A 15,028-nucleotide genomic window follows, 5' to 3' on the forward strand; every position below is an offset into this window, starting at 1 on the left:
TCCTCAGGGGTAGCGGCGCATCTGTGGCCGACCTAAGGTAGGAATATCTAATCCTATCTGGGGTTGATTACAGATGTCCATGGGCGGCAGTAGCCACTTACCATCAGGTGGACTGCATGCTCGTCTGCTACTCTGATATTATAAAAAAAAAAAAAAAAATATAATAGGCTGTTTGACACTATCGAAACTACTGCATATTTTCCGGAAATATTAAGAGTGTATTTATTATGTCACAAGGAATGATATAAAGAAAAATCAAAATTCAGCCAAATAGCCTATTGTTATTATCTCCTACTCTTTTCTCCCGATTTCTTCATTTATCACTTTGTGAACTTCAATAACATCTACGAAAAGTTTGGGTAGTAGGACTATAAGATAAACAAGCTGTTTTTTAAAATAAACTTATTCGTTTTAACTGTCGAAATAAAGTAGTAAGTTATGTGATAATATCAATTCATGGTAGTTAGACAACTCACAGTTCATAAATACTTCCAAAGCTACAAACAACATAAGTTTCTTGCATTGTTACGGTTACAGGTAGTTTCTCGTTGTAACGTAATTAACATCCAAACTCGCGAATATCGCTTTGGGAACAGACACCTTGCTTGTATGCAGCGGACCGAAAATAACGAACAAACAACTAATATGGTGAATCCCATGTCCCACTGTCAGCGAATATCGTTGGAAATTGGCATGAAACTCTTCGAAATGCTTAAATGTTTGAAAGCAGTCAACAGTCCATTATAGTCACTATGCTGGATACGTGTCTCAGCGTGAGGGATTTAGGCAATACATCCACCAAGCTGTCCAAGAATATACATATAGGTAGACTTCACATATTTTTTTAAATTCAATGACGTGTAGGTTTTTCTCACGATGTTTTCGATAATCGTTATAGAGTACATAAACATTTGAATAATAGCCAAAAAACTTCAATGAGTCAGAGGTGCCTGGGACTTGAACCTTACACTCCTAATTGAAAATCGACAAAAAAGCGAACATATTTTTAGGTTTATATGTTTGTAGATAAGTTTTATGGAGCGCCATACATCTATTGTGGCATAGGGGAGCGATTCTCAACAAATAACAATAAACAGTAGATCCTTATCAATCCAAACTGGATTGACAACAACTGAAACTTTTCTTTTAAACAAACTATCGTAATACTTAGTTTGAACTACGTCTATCTGATTTTAGTCCGAATACTCGTACACCAGTTTATTTCTATGTACTTAGTTATTACACTGCTATTCATCTGTAGACTTGAATAAAATAATGATGTGGTGTAGAATAAATAATACGAGTATATGCATATTATATCATTTTAGCAAGAATATTATCAACCAAAAGGTTTTCGTTTAACAGCTCGCGGTAGGTCAAGTCGGTTATTTATATGTTTGTCAGCAGCCCCATTGTAATGGCGACCCAGTCTTTAACAAATTGCAATTAATTTAGTAAAGGCGAAACCCCCTGTCCTAACCAAATAAGGGGATGACACAGCAAACACTTGTTACAAATGTATCTACTCGGTATATTGTAGCAGATTGTCGCATTATTTGTCTTATAATATTAAATGATAAACAGAAGCACTTTCTATGTGTCTATGTTACACTAGGGATGGCGATTCTTTCCGAAAGATACATTGAATCGATTCGAAACGAAGTGTTATAAATTGGTGTAAAAAAATCGAAGCTGAAGCGAAGCTGAAGCGAAATTGGTGTTAAAGAATCGAAAAAAATTTCCAAAAAATAATCTCAGATCTATTTAGGGGCAAAGCTAGCGAAAAAAAACAATCGTCAGGACTAGTATCCGTCAGCAAAAATGTCTTATAGCACATTTGTTAATCGATTTATTAATGGAGATCGGTTAAAATAATCTTTTTTTTTTGTTCTTCGGTAAATCGATATCAGATCGCCATCCCTATGTTATACATTTGTTACGTAGTTGTGATAAACCATCCGTGAGATGTTGTTAGTCATTAGATAGAGAAAAGCCTAGGCGATTAGAGGTGAGATAATTTGCGCGTTATTACGAAAGTTCCAAGAAAAAATTATAACATTACTTCTAACATTATTCGTATTACGGCTTTAGTAAAAGTATACTTAATTGCTTTACTTGAATATAGTACAAGTAGTGGTTTAACAGCGACGGTACCACTACTACTATATCAGATTTATGCTCGTAGATTTGGTAAGGCTAAATTAAGTAGGTACATGAGGCTTAAACTTAGTCATTATAACGGGCAAAGCATCCGTCAAATAGGCCTTCACTCCTATGATACATGTTTATAGATGACCGTGAACTGGCCACTCATCATCAGGCAAACTGTATATTTCTTTACTACTTAAATTCAATAATAAATATTTAATAAAACCTAACAACTTATTGTCATTTAAAGAAGTCCAACAACGGGCAACCGCGTCTGCTCCATTAGCAACAACCTCAAATAAGCTAGTACTCATACCGAAAGTGTAATAAAATAGAAATAAGCGAGAAAATCCCACGAAAGGCTAGAGAAAAAACTATGAGTAGTGAGAGAAACTGTCAGTCGTTTCCCGTCGTATATCTTGTTGTCCTCGGAAATCGCAACATCTGTGTGTTAGAGGGAACATGTGTGTTATTTCGCGTTTGATCACGTCTTATTATAATGGTACTTGGTAATTTTAATGGGCAATTTTATTAACCCAGATAAATGTTTAACAATAATTAAGTTTCTCATAACTTTTATTATTAAAGTTGAGTTAGAATTGTCAAGACGTACTCCTGTTCCCCCGAGCAGAAGGGCATCCATGAGGATTTCTTCGTATTAAAAAAAAGAGTAGTCACGACTATCGTCATGACCCAAGAAATTATTATCCTCACCACAGGCTGGACATAGGCACAAGTTTTCTCCAAATATAAGGTAATAAGCCTTAGTTCAATAAGATGCTCAAATACGAATTCTTAGACTTCATACACTTTTGACTATTTATAGAATTCTCTTGGGGATATATTTCATTTTTGGGGATTGGCATGAATTAATGATTGCCAGATAGAAATATTTATCAGTAATCATAAAGTCAATAATTATCAGCTAAAGATACGTAAGTCATTGAAAAAAAATAAAGTAAATTACATAAATACTTGATATAACCTAAATCATAGGTGGACTGCCTAACTACTAGCTAGACAAAAACTTATAATAATATACCTAGTTCGTAGTTATGACTAACTTGTGTAGTGTATATAACAACAGACAACCAAAACTATTCTTGCTAATGCTCTCGACAAAAAAGTTAAGCTATTATAGCTTAAGTTATTCGTTTCCTCACGATGATTCGAGTCATTATCTTGTCACAGACCCCTGTTATTCTCCTTGAGACGATCATACCGTGATTCGAGAACTACTTTTGTCTTGACAAATATAGAACTTGTTTGTCATGGTGTTATTTTAATATAACTTTATGTCGGGGGCTATTTTTATTATTCTTCTACGTAGGGACTTGCTATAAATTTAAATAGCTATATTTAAACTCCCCTGTTTCCGTTTAAAGCTTTTTAAATGGGTACAAATAAACTTCAAAGGCAAATATAAATTTACTTAACAGTGCAGTAACACACGCACATTGAATTAATACTGCATATAGCCGCTAAACCAATAAGCCGACCGAGTACGGCTTCCAATTTCCAATTGGGAAATCACATAATATAATACTTGTTTTAATAAATCCTGAACGGTTTAGTTACGGTTTCAAATAATGATATCTACTCGTAGTGCTCATCCAGTGGTCGAAATTCGACCATAAATATAAATCCATTTTTTATTGATAACTAAAGCTAAAGCTAAACCAACGTTTTTGAAACAAAAAAGGAAATATGTTGACAAAAAACAGAATAACGTACTGTAGGTATATTCATCTAAAGTAGCTGTATATTCTGGGTCAGAAGTAGTTCAGATTCTGAGGGAAAAATAATAAAACACCCAGAGCCCTACTTTAATATAGGGTAGAGTATTGTGAAGGGTTGATCGACTCAGCACACCTAAAGAAGTGTAGGGGTGAAAGCTTTGTAAAATCAACGCTTGGTGATAGTTCCTAAGGGAAGAAAAGGGGTCATGTGACCGACTAATGAGCTGACCTCTTATGTTTCCCTACCCTTAAGTACCCTCTACGCATTTTATTACAACAGGGAAAATGATAGCAATAAACTAATATTTATTTTACGATATCACTTTATTATAAGGATCGAAATAAGGATAAAAGTTTGTCTTGTTGGGCATATGCCAATTGGTTGCCATATAAAGACATTATAGAGTATATAATAATAATAATAGAAATATCACTATGTTGTCCTCCAACATTTACGCGAATGTACCTCCTCTCTATATGCAACAAAAACTACAAGCAAACAAAATACAGTGTCGATTTTGAAAAATATACAATATTCCTTTCCATATTAATTGGCTCATTTTTGCAATACCAAAGTGTACATGATTACTGTATTTATTTGTCTGGTATAAATCGACAGATCTTCCTATATGAAAGAATTGGTACCTACATACATACCTTTATATTATTTCAAAATTTATTTTTATTATACATAAAGGCTCTACAGCATTTAAACCCACAAAGTATATAAACAGTTCCTCATTATTAATATGCATTGGATTTCTAACGTACATAAATTTAATTCCATATTGCAAACCGATTTTATTTTATATTACGCTTGTATTAATTCTACGTTTTTCCTGCATTTCCAATCTCGGTAAGAGTTTTAATACATGCATATATTTGTTCTAACAAGTAAGTAGGTCACATACTCGACCGAATGAAAATGTTTGCTTAATGTAAACCGTTGCGTCATTTACTACCTCGATATAATCAATGGGTACCTATATAATAATATTGATAATAAATAAAATTGTGTTTATAATTTAAAAATGATACTGTGTAAGTATATCATATACAAAGTTAATTTAATAAGCACAAATGCAAAAATATTTTAGATAAATATATGTTAGGAAAGCGTAGAAAAACGATCCTATTCTGCCGTTAAATTTCAACGGCCTATAGTCGTCACAATTTAATAGGCCCATTTTGACACATGCCATCCCAATGTCATTAATGTCTTAAACTGACTTTTTAGTAGGCAGATTACCACCACGTGACGGTTAGAGCTTGCGGCTTCAAAGTATTCGGAAGAAACCATAATCGATTAACTTTCAAATAATCGAAACTTAGAATTACCAATAGCTAATTATTTATCCCTTTTTCATCATAACAATAATACAATAATCAAGACTTTGTTTCTTAGTGAATGATAAAACAAAAAAATACAGTTTACGAGCGATGCTTCATTTAATCTTCTAAAAATGTTTAAATTTTTAAATTACACTAGAATTTATTTTCTTTTCTTCTTCTCATTGTATATTTAGATGATTTAGAAAAATATACAATAAATATTCTGTTTACAAAATATTAAGTAATTTATACAATACGATGTGTGGTTGTAGTCGATTTGCCGTAAAAATCGGTTTCTTTGGTTATCGAGTAGTTAATGCTTAGAGCCTAGCGATGGCATGTGTCAAAATGGGCCTATTAAATTGTGACGACTATAAGCTTGACAAAACCTTATTTTCGGATAGACTAATTAAGGGGAAAGGAGGAGGTAAAGGAGATTTTATAGAGAATCTTAAGGCTTATCATTAAAACTACATGAATCAAAAATCGAGACGTCATTATGTTCTGAAACTTAAATAAACGTCTAAATATTAAGATATAATGAGATGAATTTGCAAACATATAAATATAATATATACGGACGAGTAGCATGACGGACAGTTTGATATTATAGGTAATATTCTCATGCGCTCAGTAAACACCATTGGCTATCGCATGTATCGTATACCAGTAACTACTAATAACATAAACACATAACATTCGGAAATTGATTTCAACATGGCGGACATCAAAGCGCTGTACCGCCCAATGGTTTCTATCAAACATTTCGTCAATTTAAGTCGGCAGTAACGTTTCACGTTTATATTGAGGTGTGAAAACATAAGGCTATCTGCGCATTAGGCAAACATCGCAATGCAATATTAGGCTTATTGCGCATTATGCAAACATACTGTTGCGTTATTTAGCTGTGATAGGCTTTGATGTTGTTTTACTTGAATACGCGTTAAAGAGCAATTTATGATGATATCGCTTCAGTATTAACGATATGTTTAGTATGTGGATGATTTTACATTAGGTAATATGGTTATATGTATTACGGTGTCTACGTTTAGACACAACACGAGTGTCGTGGATGCCATCCATACATTACATAAATATCAAATTAAGTACGCAAATACCAGATTCAGAATAAAAGTTTCAATTAATTATCGTTAACAATTAGTAGTACTTCTTGATCGAGGGTTTCAACCGAAAGCAGGGTGGGTTGGTATGCTAATAATGTTTAATATGAGTTTGAACGATTCCATTTAATGTGATTCTGTTTTTTTTTTAATTTACGCAAAAACCAATCAGATCTAATATCCTACATATTTAAGTATTTAAAATAGCCCATTTTTTCGGGAGTTCTTAGAAGTAACCTATATTATATTTTTCGGTAACATTTTGTGATTAGTGTGATTGCCGTCCAAACTATTTCCATGATTTATAAACAGTAATAACAATCTGGCAAAAACATAAAAATCGAAGTTTAATAAATTTAAGTAATTTTCAAACCAGTTGCAAGTAGTAAACGTTCCACAAACCCACAGTGTACAGCCAGTAAACAGCCGCCGTCAACGGTTAGCAAAGTGCGTTCAGGGCCTACGGAACATGTTTGAAAAGACTGGCCGCAGATGTTTTATCGATCCTTTCAACATAAAATGTACACAAATGGGACAAGGGCAGCCCACGCTATAAAAGTTTTAGAGGTAAACCAACTTTTCTTTTGTTACTTTATAGGAAAACTATTGGTACAGTTCTGAAAAGAAAATGGCACGCGAAAGTGTAAACTTACATAAAATTGTAAGTAACACACAAAATACTACAGTAGAAGTACATACCCAATATTAGATGTTATGAAATTATTTAATTTTCAATAGCTTTATTAATTTATTTAAAAAAATGCATTGAATGTAAACAGGAAATAACTTCAAAACTATACCTACTCTTCAATTTTATAACATAAAGCAAGTACCTTCACTGTTTAAAGTCCATAAAATATTATACTTACGGGTATAATAAATATCATGAGATAACTCGAAATAACGTTGATACTTTGTACCGAAAATAAACGAAACATTGTAATCGTAATGGAAGTGTATGAAACACTTAAATGGCACAAAAGTGTCATTAAACTGCAAATAACAAACAGCGAGTTCATTAACGAGCATAATGCATTCGGGGTAATATTTTGCACTTATCCTCTTAATCTACGCTCAATTGAAACTGTAATTTCACGTAATCCCGGTCGGCGGTCGCACGGTTTCATTTCGCACAGCATCCGAGCGATTACCCATCCGGTTGATTAATGTGAAGTGTTTGTCGAGCCGGCTAACTTGTTGCGAAGGACGAGCCATTGTCTACATTCAACGTACTTCCAAACATAAAACGACTTCACGAACAGGCATCTAAAATAGATGGCGCCCAACAGTGACAAATAGTGCTTCGTCGTTCACTCACTGAAACGTCTTTTTTCGGGCTACGTGTTGTGTTACGAGGAATTGGGGAACCTAACGAGTTGGAATATTCGCTTCATGGAAATATTGGTATTCGCGCTGATAAAATAAAGTTTTAAATAACATAATTTGTAAAAGTAGTTTCTATATTTTACTTATTCACGACACAAGCCGTCTCTATTTGGACCTAAGACGTAGCAAGCGAGCGATTTATATGTTTTTTTTGTAATTGTAATTTGATGTAGCAGTCTCCCAAGGAGACTGCTACTTCAAATTAAATAATAAAAAAAAACAGAGTTTTTTTATAATATAGGAGTAGCAGACGAGCATGCAGTCCACCTGATGGTAAGTGGTTACTGCCGCCCATCTGTAATCTACCCTAGATAGGATTAGATATCGGTACCTGAGGTCGGCCACAGATGCGCCGCTACTCCTGAGGACCAAGCTGAAACGCCTCGGAAAAGTATGTCTCCCTTACCACACCCTTCAAACCAGAACACAGAACTGTTATAAGGCAGAAATAGGTGTGGCGGTGGTACCGCCGTAGTCGAACCACAAAGGGTTCTACCACCTTCTTTTAGAGTTTTTAGATTCCTCGTCTATCTAGACTAGTAATTTAAAAAAATATTTTCTTATTATATTTTTTTATTAAGTTACCCATCATTTTATGTACCTATGCTCTGCATATCAGATATTCAAATAATAAATAACCATCATCTAAAATAAAATGTACATAAATAAAGCTAAATTATAATACCTATTCATTTTTATCAGAAAACTTGTACAAGAATTTGATTAGATAGAAGCCGATTGATATTCATGGAAATTAGAATTCAAGACCAATTTATACAATTGATAGAAAATTTCAATAGAAAAGTTTTCAGTAAATGAGTTCATTGATATTCATTAAAATTGTTCTTAAACACATGCATATGAATAATGTATTGCAAAATTATATCATAAAGAAAATGAGGGGACTGCATCATCTCGGATGCAAAGAGGCGGGAAAACCGGAATATTTTATGTTGTCTGTGGTGTAAAATATACAAACGAGCGACAGAAACGCCCGTTTCGAAATATAATTCAGATATGGTTCACCAATGAAGGATGAATTGAATACAAATTTGGAATCACTGTATTAATGAACATTTGTTTTCGAGTTGTATTGTACGAGTACCTACTATGTTTTTAATATGAAACGAATGATGCCATTTTTTACACAATATTGATGAAAAAAAATCCGAGAGCCAGCTTCATATGCATAAAAATGGCGCCCATAATACAGCCTTTGCCTTAGTTACTATGGGTGCGAAATAACAGTAAGTATATACTTTTTACTTATGGGCACAGATTAGTAAAGATACTTCGCCGACCTGAAATTGAATGAAGCCACTAACGGCTTATTAGTAAGTTCTTTTTTTGAATTCTTGTCAAATAAAAACATTTTTAGAGAAAATTTACAAATAAATAACGAATACTGCGTAATTTACATAATAAATAAATAATTATTTCAAATATTTTAGGGACATTTTAGCACGGAGACGTGGCAAAACTTTTTTACGCAACTATTTCAATTGTCAACTCCAACTCCGGTTACATTTTCTTGTCAGGAGTGAGTAATCTTTACTAATCTATGCTTATGGGTATATCTAAACAAGAAGTAGTATAATTCTAATTTGAACTGGAATAATTAAATATTTTCTCCTAAACCTTGATTAATAAGTAAAACATTTTACTCCAAGAGAACTGTAGTTACTGTGTATACCGCCTTAAATTCCAACCTCTAAAATTTAGAAGCAGAACATGTGTTAGAAAAACTACTTCCGCGTCGCAAAGTTTTTGGTTAATTAGGTGGTCTATGGTTCTGTCACGCAGTACATTTGTAGGGATGGCTCGTCGTAATTTCGTAGCGTTCTAACGCGCCAGTGTGCGTCCCTCGGGACTCGCAAGGGTCGCTGATGTAGGTGAGATTAGATGCAAACGATGCCTCACCGCTGATGGCTCATTTACCTCTTGAATAACGCATTGATATTACGCCTCCAGCGCTCCACTTCACCTTTGATACGGCTTAATAAAACGTCTTTGAAAGCATAGCTACAAAATTCTTATTCATTTCATTTTTAGATTCACGGTACTTGGTGTTCTAATTTGATACGCTATATCCGTACTTTTGATGTTCTTTTTGTTTTATGCCTCTTCGGCGTTCGTGTATTTAGAGTGTACAACGGTACGTTCAACAGTCAAAAACTCACAACGTTTTATTTGGCATTTAATTGCCTCATTATGTTAGTCGATACAATAATAGATAGTTGGTATCGAAGATTTTTATGATATACAAAGATGACGAAATGACCAATGAATAACTACCTGATTAAAACATACTATAAAACCATCTATTGATACATTCAGACTGCATAACTCTTTAAATAATATTTTAAAATTACAGACAGACGCTTTAATTTAATTCTTTGTACACATTGTTAACAGATCTGTTAGACTGAACCGAATGTTGATGAGCAGACTATATTGAAAAGATAATTAACTGTTTGCGTGGCGTTCGTTCGTGCGGGGATCCTTTTATGATAGTTGGTAACTACACCTCGATCGGCAGTCGGCACTGTCCGTATCAATATGATATGAACTTCGAGTATTATATTACAAATTAATGGTTGTTGATATTTCCGTTTAGTAATATAATCCTCATTTTTTTTATTAATACAATTAGTCCACGTAATGTTAGGGGGTCAACGAATATCGTCAGAAGTTGTAAGTAACTTAAAAAGGCTAATATCGTCTAATATTATTAGATTAAATTGGAACACAGAACTAACGACAAACCCACGAAACACAAGAAGTACATTGCAACACATACAAAGTTGCCGCTGCAGCTCAACTACAAACTACAGATCTGCCTCTTTGTTCTGACTATAAAAGTTAGGGCTTTCTAATAATGAAAGATGGTTGCACAGGCAGTGAGCACAGTGACCTACAAAAAAGAGCAATTATCCAAAATAGAGTTAATCCAAAGTAGAAAACGGACTCAATTACAACGACACAAACATAGTAATTTAATCAAAACTTTCCAGTCTTAAAAACGAAAAGGCGAGTGCAATATACAATGGATTACGTTCGGAGCTAAAATAGATTTTCTTCTTATCTTAGTACAGATTCAGAGCTATGGAAAATACCACTAACAATGCTGTCGTTGCCGGAATTGAGCCAGACTCAATAGTATTCGATGGACAATGCAACCAATTGAGTAAATTGGGAAAAGAGCTTAAGAATTATTCCAGCGTACAATCTTGTACTCGGGTTCTCCTTTGTAGACCGGGTTCCTATTGTAAAAAAACATCAATCAAATTAGTTAATCCATTCGTTGTTAAACGATATGTACCTACATGTTTAGTTTAATCTTAATTAAGTCTTATTTAATTCAGATTTAAATTGTAAAACCGTAAATAAATTTTAGGGGAAAAAAATTACCGTTATTTTTAAATTACAGATAGATCCATTTTTTGTATTATTAGAGCGTGGGTTTGGATATGAGTACCGTAGTTGATACGATTTTTACAATTCAAATTTATGCAAATACTACAATGTAACTAGGTTCATCAAAGGTTATACACCTATAGAAAATGTCTAAGAAATATTATTCGAACATACGTCGTACATGAATCATACAGACGACGCTTGTGTTTAAAATAACTTGTATGAATACGTAGTGTAAATTACAACGGTTATAAAACACAATAAACATACACAACAAAGCTTGGTTTTATAAATGAAAGAAGAAATTCATTTATAAGGCACACAATGTACAACATTGTTCATGATACGCCCTGGAGATATTTTAAACTCATATAAAATAACATACTACTTATAAAAACAACAGAAACGAATGTAGGTAGGTAGTAGGTAGACAGGTAAGGGTGCGTACACATTGTCTACTGCTGTATTGCAACTTAAATTTAGTCGCATGAAAATCGTAAGATGTTTATACTCTGGCACTATATTTTTTTAAATATATGTCATATGTAAAATTGAAATAACATGCGACTGTCTTCGTCAATGCTATATGTGATATATTATACAAATATTAACTTGATTGCAAATGTTCGTCATCATTCATCGTCATCGTCATTGGTATTTTTTCGCTGACTATGGGTCTCTTTCATAGGCCATTGTCAGATTTTACAAGTTCTTAAGTCATTGTGTAGATCTGCCAAGTAGATTTCCTCGTGACTTCACATGATTTTATCGAAGTCAAATTCATACTTTAAAAATAGAAACATTTCTTGATGTCTTAAGTTCGAAGTCACTCTTCTGGTCAATTAGGACGAATTATAACCAAAACTGTCTGCAAAATCGGACGTAGATTATAGCGAGTGTGTCTCATCGCTACCGTGTGTATGGTCATTGGTCATTTTGTACCTGCGCGTCCAGCAATGAGTCAACGGCCTCATCCACACATCGCCCGCGGGGCGTTCAATTTCATTTATTATTCCATTGCGTGTACTTTACAATTATGTCACGGAATGTTGAACAGATTGTTACAGTTATTATTATGGCCGGTGCTTGCTAAAGCATTTTAGATATTAAAAACGTTAGTAATTCAGTTCACTAAAGTTAATTTAATTACTTCGGTGGTGACGAGTTGTGGGCGATTAATTCGTGTGTGCTCTCTACGATATTTTTTGTTCGTGGTTAAAAATACACTTTAACAATTATATAGGGACGTTGACTTTTAAACCAAATCAATAATTACGTATACGTACGAAAACTTATTAACTATTTTGATTTTCTTAAATATTCTAGGTGCGATACATGACTATAGTGATTATCCTAGAAAATGTGTAGGCAATATAATTATTATTCTACCTTAATATCGAACTTGTAAACTAAGATAGTAACCTTAGTTTCTATTTAGTTAGTACGTTAGCATCAAATATACAAACCAGTTTCAACCACGCAACTTTTTATTTTATGATCTGAACGAATTATAAATCGACGTACGGAAGTCATTTCATATTCTGAAAGAAATAATTACTTGAGGGGTGAACAACGTGAAAATTACATAAATTATTTTCGTATTTTATTCGGAAAATGTATCGCTTTATTATACTAGGAATTCCGCCATTTGCTTTTTTGGAATCGTGACTTTTAAGATAAAGCTTTTAAAATAAAAATATAAGGATTTAGTTGATTGAATTTTATCACAATATTATATAAGGCAGTTGAAACACACAATTTCTTGAATCAAAAGAACGAGAAAGTCTAGGCATTTCAGGTGTAGTTATTCAACATTAACCTTGGCTACTAATGATTTGCCGCCCGATTCCGACGAAAAACAGTGAAAAATTAACATTCATAAGGCCGCCAGACGCTGCCCCGGGCAAGTGCCTACGCCCTGGCAAATACGCCAAGCTGGTCGTCATTGTGTAAAAACGACAACATAATGAAAGCCTAATGAAATTTAAAAAAAAAAAGTTTTATTTCATTTCATATATTTGTAACGATGAATATGATGAATGTAAGGTGTAGTTTAAGGTGGTGGAACGCATCGTGGTTCGACTGCGAAGTATAATTGTCAAACCTGTTACTGTGTCCTAATTACGGTATTATAAGGGAGCGACTTAGACGAGGCATTCTGACATCCTCTTTAACAGACAGTGAAACACCATCCAATGTATGTACCCCAGGAAAACTTCGATCCTATCTGGGGCGGAGGACAAAAGTTCATGGGTGGAAGTGACTGTACCAGATGCACTGCATAAAGACTTAATATTTATCTTAGTGTACGTAAAACTAAAGTTAAACTTACATTGCAACACGTACGCGGCGAGTTCGGCCGCCAAGTCGAAGCCGACAGGCAATCTGCCACGCAGCACGTCTTGTTTCAGCTGGAGAAATAGTTGGTACCTGCACAGTAAATACAATATTGATTAGTGTTTTTGTACTAGCACAGTTCATTGACTCATTGGATAATGATATGTGGCGACCATATTAACATATTATACAATGAGTTTAATTATAAAAAACCTTCACCATATGTGAAGGTTTTTTTTTCACTGTTAAAAACCTACCTTATTTAAGATGCGTATCTTTAAGCTACTCGTATAATATAAGATCATTGTTCAACGAATACTTCATTTTAAAATGTAACGTTAATATAATTTATGACAATTTAAAAATTGTAGTTTCATATTTAAAACAATTTATAGTATTTTATTCCCAGCTATGTAATAGGACATAGTAATCTCTATTATTTATCTATAATTATATATATATAATCCTGAACTTACCACTGACTGACTGACATGCCGTTCTCCATGTTGCCGTCTAGGAGCGACTTTGTTGTCTATGACGGGTTTTCTCCTCTCCCCCCCGAGGCAAAGGGAAAAATATGAGATGCCATAGATTCAAGATGGCGGCCGATTTAAATTTTTTAACTTTTTTATTTATTGACTTTACGCAGATGTTTGTTTCTTTTTCGAATAATATTCGGGTGGGCGTTACGATGAAATTGGAAAAAAATGAAAAACCAAGATGGCCGCCGAGATATTTGAGTTTGAAATTTTTCAATTTTCGAGGTGTTTTTGGGAGGTCGTACCTCTTGGGATTTTTAATATTTTGTTGCCATTTTTTTAAATTTTCTCGGATATATCCTCAATTTTGCCAAATCGGATTTATTTTTTTTTTCAACAAGATGGCGGGTCGTCTGTTAGGCGATTTGTAAAATGTACGAAAAAACGGATTTTTTGAAGTGAAATATTCGGAGGTTGGCAACGTTTGAGCTATTTGGTTTGTTCGGGGCGGTCGTGGGGCTCGGTCCGAAGTGTTGCCAGGTTTGAGTTTTTTTCTCCCCACTCTTACAATTTTTCAAACTTTTCATTCAAAAATATGAAAAGTAGAAGGAGAAATATTTTTGATGAACATTTTTCACAGGAATATTTTTTTTGGCTGTCGTAATGACATTTGACCATTTTCGTCGATGTCGACTGGCAACACTGGCCGCAGGAATTTTTTTTCAGTTTTACGAAAAATCGACTTCATCGACCTGAAGGAGTGGTGGGGGGTGGGTTTGATGTATGAGTGGAATTTTTTATTTGCCTCCGTGTCTATGGGAAAAATCTGAAACTTTCAAAATTCAAGATGGCGGCCGAGCTGGATTGGGCAACTTTTTTTTTTTATTTTGCACCTATCCAAGATCGGTATCGTTTCCGGCTAATTTGAGGGCGACTGATACGATGAAATTAGAAAAAGTTGAAAAAACAAGATGGCCGCCGAGATACTTGAGTTTGAAATTTTTCATTTTTCGAGGTGTGTTCGCGGGGTGGCACTGATGTGTTTTTTTAAATATTTTTTTGATTTATT

At 33.9% G+C, this 15,028-nt stretch overlaps 1 protein-coding gene across 5 annotated transcripts in view; it reads right to left on the minus strand.

The window, feature by feature from the left end:
• LOC140752839 (band 4.1-like protein 4) overlaps positions 1 to 15,028 on the minus strand; it is a 79,954-nt gene that overhangs the window by 21,087 nt on the left and 43,839 nt on the right. For all 5 annotated transcript variants that reach the window (XM_073087198.1, XM_073087211.1, XM_073087203.1 and 2 more), the window contains exon 5: positions 13,476 to 13,573. In XM_073087198.1, coding sequence (XP_072943299.1) covers positions 13,476 to 13,573 — 98 coding nt within the window. The remainder of the gene's footprint in view (positions 1 to 13,475; positions 13,574 to 15,028) is intronic.

Source organism: Epargyreus clarus, unplaced genomic scaffold (assembly GCF_041222505.1).
Source record: "Epargyreus clarus isolate Ecla_fem2 unplaced genomic scaffold, WU_Ecla_fem_2.2 ptg000003l, whole genome shotgun sequence".
NCBI classification, from domain to species: Eukaryota; Metazoa; Arthropoda; class Insecta; order Lepidoptera; family Hesperiidae; genus Epargyreus; species Epargyreus clarus.